General features: G+C 39.1%; 1 protein-coding gene across 1 annotated transcript in view; it reads left to right on the plus strand.

The window, feature by feature from the left end:
- CWH43 (cell wall biogenesis 43 C-terminal homolog) overlaps positions 1 to 5,265 on the plus strand; it is a 42,788-nt gene extending 37,523 nt beyond the window's left edge. Inside the window, exons 14-16 of the mRNA XM_054582271.1 lie at positions 860 to 921; positions 1,715 to 1,870; positions 5,128 to 5,265. Coding sequence (XP_054438246.1) covers positions 860 to 921; positions 1,715 to 1,870; positions 5,128 to 5,206 — 297 coding nt within the window. The 3' untranslated portion in view covers positions 5,207 to 5,265. The remainder of the gene's footprint in view (positions 1 to 859; positions 922 to 1,714; positions 1,871 to 5,127) is intronic.
- Positions 5,266 to 6,000: the final 735 nt, after the last annotated feature.

Here is a 6,000-nt window from a genome sequence, read left to right on the forward strand (position 1 = left end):
AAAATAGTAAAGGTTAACAAGCATCCATATGTCTACAACCAAGCTTATGAAAATAATTAAGAAAGAGACAATAAGTTGCGGTGTATTCTTTTAGTGACTTAAAAATGTTTAAAATTAAATTTTAATAGTAAAATTGAGAGATGATAAAAAGGCATATTTTTGATTTATAAGATTTTTAAAAAGAAGAAAATAATTTTTTTCAGTATAAAAGCTACATATTTAGAGTGTTCCCAACACACTATAGAAAAAAAAAATATGTGTATGTTCTGCTTCTCTGATGAAAAATAACCCTGGTCTCAAGCTTTCAGCATCCAAAAGACTCATGATTGCTCCCAAAATGTGTTTATTTCCAGTGATTCAATATAACAAACACAGATTGAGTGCCTGCCAAATGCCAGGTTTCTTGCTAAGTACCAGAGAGCCAAAGTGATTAAGAGTTCCTCTACTCAGGAAAGCTGTGGGGAGGAAGGGAGACAGAGAAACAAATAACCATACAGAACAGTGTAGCTGGGGTGCATATGTAGGATGACCGATGAAGATCCTGTAAATGCTGCTTGGGAGGAGTGGCTTAGAAAGCTGCATGGAGACAGGAGCTGGGTTATAATCGTTGATTTCCCTGCCAACTCTCTCTTTAGATGATGTTCGTCTTTGTTCTCCCAGCATCTAGGACCGGCGTAGAGTAGGTGCTCCAGAAATATCTCTAGAATGAATAATTTGGATCTTAAAGGATCAGTAGGAGCCAGGCAGAGAAGCAGCAGGCACAAAGGCATATTTTATTCCTGTCGCTCACACATTTTCTTGGCAGTTCAGACTGGAGCACTGTTTTAATGCTTTAAAGCTTCTCTTCTCTGTTTACTAGGATATTGACAGCACAGATCAAGACAGATGGTGTGAATACATTATGTATCGAGGGCTGATCAGGTGAGCATAGGTGTTTGATTTTTTTTAAAAAAACCTATTATGTCCGTGATTTGGGGGGCAGGGGGAATCTAGCCTGGAGGAAAAACTTTATGGAAGCATTTAATTAATTTTGTTACTTTTTATAAACATCGATTCTGTTAGTTGTGCAATTTAAACATTTTTTTCCAAGTCACGGCCTAATGATGTACGAAGAATAAATGGCTAAGCAAATTAATCTTAATTATAAAAAGAGGATACTATGTAAGGTATTAAGCATAAGTGTGTAACTGTCAACACATGTTAGGAATGGCGCCATTTTTGACTATGGAATGGGGGAAAGAGAATGAGAAAGCCCTGGGCTTGAATTCCAGCTTTGCCAGCTTCTAATCATGTAATCTTGGGTAAGTTAACTAACTTGTTGGAGCTACAATTATATTGTGGTGAGGTCTCTAGGTAAGTTGGATCTTTAAAAAGATATCAAATATCATTCCATGTCAAAAAGTCAGTGTTTTCTCTATATTCCAAAGTGTAGTGTGTGAGAGGCAATTGTACAGACAGAATATTCATTAGTGTGAAAACACAGAGTAAGGTTGTCAACTATGTTTAATTAAATCTATATGTATGTTCTTTATTCACTTATAAAAGTAATATGTTGATAAATATTTAGAGTAACAAATCACGATAATTCTAGTGATACACAGGGTAGTGTTAGAAATGGGAAATTGGCTTAATAATAAAGGTACTGCCTACTAGGTCTCATCAGATTTCTGTATGATGATAACATCTTTAAAAACCATTTCTATTTCTGCTACAGGTTGGGTTATGCAAGAATCTCCCATGCTGGACTGAGTGACTCTGAAATTCAGATGGCCAAATTTAGGATCCCTGATGATCCCCTTAATTACAGAGACAACCAGAAAGTGGTTACAGACCCCAGGGAAGTTCCTGAGAAAATGCATTTCAATCCCAGGTGAGTGAGCTCCTTTATGCTATAGCCTACAGTTATGAGACACAGCATCCCTTCTACGGACCTAAACATTACCCCACAATGAGCTACCAATTATTTTTGGTTCTAGAGGTCTGTTCAGGTCAGGAGCTCATGGTAAAGATGATGAAATCTTGCTTTGGGTTGAAGTTAATGGTCCCTGCTTTCTGGGACAGAGAAATATGTTGTGGTCTCAATTCAGGTAAAAAAAAGATCACATAGGCATCATCATCACTATCAACATCTTTAGCACCATAACAATAGCTGACATTGGAGTGTTCTGTGGCCCAGACCCCGAAGAGCTAAGTGTTTTGTGTGTTATCTTGATTAGTTCCCACTGAGTGGGTACTTCTGTTATCCCCATTTTACAGATAAGGGAGCTCAGATGGAGGAACAGTAATAACTTCTCTAGGGCTACACGGCTAGCCAGCGACAGAGCTAAGAAGTGTGGAGGGAGCCTGTCAGTGTCGTGGCACTGCTGTGATGCTCAGTGCTGGCTGCACATGACACGCTCCTGGAGAGCTTTTAAAAACTGCCGCTGCTGCGGTGCCACCTCCGGACCAGTTCATCAGGACTTCTTGGTGGTCTGGGCTTTGGATTGTAAAACATCTTCCCAGGTTATTCTAACAGGCAGGTAGGATTGAGGCTATGGAGAGTGGATCATTCATTTCCATTGCAGATCTTCTGCCATGTGACATACATTGTTTAGTTTTACATAGAAGTTATCGGAGAAATCTATTTGCAACAAAAGATGTGATTTAGAGTATCCTCCCACGACTGGATAATGAAGGGAAACATCTGCAATAAAACCAAACCTAGAACATGTCATATATATTATTATTATTACTTGATATTTCTACTAGTTTTACCAACTAATAGCTGTGGGAACTTCTCAGACCTCATTTTGTTTGCGGGGGAAGAAGGACATGTATTCATCTTCTTTTTCTTCCTTGTCTCTCCTTACAACAAGAAAAAAACTGGACCAAAGTGTAGACAACACATGTCAGGAGACCCGTACCACGTCTGGCTATACTTCCCTTACTGAACCTGACATTTCCCTTTGTAAGTGTAATGTGGTTGTGAAGCACATGGGCTCTGGCGTCAGGCTGCCTGGCTCACATCCTCGGTCACGCCATTGAACAGCTGCATAGCTGTGGGCACGTTGCTTAACCTCTCCAAGCCTCAGGCCTCTCATCTGCAGAATGGGGGACATGGCAGTACTTGCCTCTAAGGTTACTTGAGGTTTGAATGACACGTGATGTTTTCAGAATGCTCCATAGCTAGTCACTGCAATAGCAACAGTGGTATTTGTTCTATTAACAGTACAAGTAAAATGCATAGAAAGTTTCTCTCCTTGTGCTGATTGAGAGGACTTCTAAAGTCACAGTTAGGAGATTTGGGAAGAAAAAGGATTCCTTTTTCCTTACTGTTCACACCAGGAGTGTGGAGAAGTTCAAATAAAATATTTTTGGCTAATCACAACTGCAGATTGGTCCAAACTAACTGTACAGGGAGCTGAGTCCCACGCAGTTTAATTATGAAAGTAACAGAAGCATAACTAGAAGGCCTGCCTTAATTAAGAAATTTCTTATCAAAAATATATACATATGACAACTTATAAAATGGAAATAGTCCAAGAATACTAAATTCACCAAAAGTCCCATTCTTTAATTCAACAAAATATTCAGTGGGTACCATGATGCCAGCCCCTGCTAGGCCCTGTGCTGGATGCTGAGGACAGAGTGGCGAGTTAGGCCAAGCCTTTGTTCTATAAAGCTCATGTGCTAGTGGGGAGACAAGCAATCCAAAGGTGGAATTATCACTGGTGGAATTTTTGGATATATTTTTGCTACTTATATGCATATATATCTATGTATCACACAATTATCCCAGCTTTGTAAATGTAGGAAACATATATATGTATGTGCATGTATATGTGTATTCATTCTATTTATTAACCTACTTTTTAAAAAGGTTTTATTTATTTTTAGACAGAGGGGAAGGGAGGGAGAAAGAAGGGGAGAGGAGCTTCACTGTGTGGTTGCCTCTAGTGCACCCCCTACTGGGGACCTGGCCCGCAACCCAGATGTGTGTCTTGACTGGGAATTGAACCAGCGACAGTTTGGTTTGCAGTCTGGCTCTCAATCCACTGAGCCACACCAGCCAGGGCTATTACCCTGTTTTTAAAAATGCTGTATTTATTTATTTTTAGAGAGAGGAGAAGGGAGGGAGAAAGAGAGGATGGGGAACATGTGCCAGAGAAACATCAATTGGTTGCCTCTCACACATCCTCAACTGGAGACCTGGCCTGCAACCCAGGCATGTGCTCTGACTGGGAATTGAACCTGCGACATCATGATTCACAGGCTGGCCCTCAATCCACTGAGCCACATGAGCCACATGAGCCAGGGCAACTTATTTTTTCATCTAAATAATATATTGCGAACTTCCTTCTATAATAAAGTATTTCTCTGAAAGTATTTTTTAATGATTGCATGATATTCCATTGTATGGATGTACCAAACTTTAGCTATCAATTTAGTTGTTTTTGCACATTTATTTTTTAATTAACATAAAAAGTCTTCCAGGGACTTGTTATATCTTTGGGAATATCCTTGATTATTTCCTTAGGACTCAGTTCTAGACGTGAAACAGTGGGGTCAAAGATTGGGCAAAATTTTAATATATCTCATCATTGTTTTGAGATAACAATGTAAACAGATCTCCTGTCTCCTACATTATGGTAGTTATTTGCTGACGGAGAAAAGGAAGTCAAGGGCCTCATTTTCTCAGGTGTCAGCTCCCTTCCCAGTGCCTTTTGTATTTCATCATACCAACTAGAGCTATATAATTAATTAGTTTTCGTCAGTAAATAGGCCACAGCACTTGTGCCAGATTTCATATGTGCATAGTTGTAACATGAATAACATTTCAGATTTCATGATTCCTCCACCTGTAAAATGGGAATTATTAAAGCCGAGGCCTAGGGAGAAAATCCAGTTGTGCTTTTGGAATGATCCTTAACCATGGCAAGAGGGCTGTGAAGGTTAAAATGTTAGTCTGCCACGCACATACACATAAATCCTTTTTTATTTATTCATTTGTTGTTTTACACATTGATCATCTCTCTCCTGGTTTATGATAAATAAGTGTTGTAAAACCACAGTAGGTTATGGTTGAAATTTTACATAAGAACATACCTTTCCAAGTGACTTTTTACATGTCAATTATTTTTTTTTTAGATTTGGATCCTACAAAGAAGGACACAATTATGAGAACAACCATCACTTTCATATGAGTACACCAAAATACTTTTTATGAACTATTTAAAACACAAATACATGGAGCAAGTCTAAGGAAAACAAAAATATATAAGATAAAAGGAAAAGATGAATGAAAGTGGGAAACTACACACAAGAACCTCAATTCTGAAAATGTATGGTATCTATACAGTGGGATCTATGAATTTATAAAATATATTGCTTAATAAAAACATTTCTCCAAATTGTTTTCCTTAAATTTTTGATAAAAAGTAGAATGTGGGGGTAGTATAAGAAAGTTTTACTACTGGAGATAAAATGATTACAATGCCTTACCTTTCTAATGCTTTAAAATAAGAAATTGATGTATTGAAGAGCTGGAAGAACTACATACAAAGATCAAGCAGTCTTAAATCCATCTTGGGACAAAGCAGGGGGAAAGTGTTTAAAGAGTAAGTTTAATTGTTAGAAGAAGAATATGTACATGTAACTGTCGCTGACTCAGCGGTAGCAGCACGCCTCTCGCCATCCTTCTCTGACCTATGAGAGAGTCATCTGTCTTCTCCCTTGTGCTTGTACCACGCCAGGGCTGTGCGCGGCACACTGTGCTGCTGTCTCCAGTCAGTCAGGTCACCGGCTGTCAGGGAGCACACCTTAGCACACAGAGTAGTCCCAGGGAGTGGGTTTTCTTCCCTTGAATTAAGCAGGTCCATGACAGGAGAGCTCAGCCCGAGAGCACCGTTTCCAGAGGAACAGTGGTTTGAACGCTCCTCAGAAAAGCACAGACCATCTTAGAGCTGGAACGGGCTCTGAACCTTGTTTCATCTTTTGAGGGCAGAGATAAAAATAACAAGA

This window comes from Pteronotus mesoamericanus, unplaced genomic scaffold, assembly GCF_021234165.1.
Source record: "Pteronotus mesoamericanus isolate MK-2021 breed Mesoamerican mustached bat unplaced genomic scaffold, CSHL_Meso_final contig_68, whole genome shotgun sequence".
NCBI classification, from domain to species: Eukaryota; Metazoa; Chordata; class Mammalia; order Chiroptera; family Mormoopidae; genus Pteronotus; species Pteronotus mesoamericanus.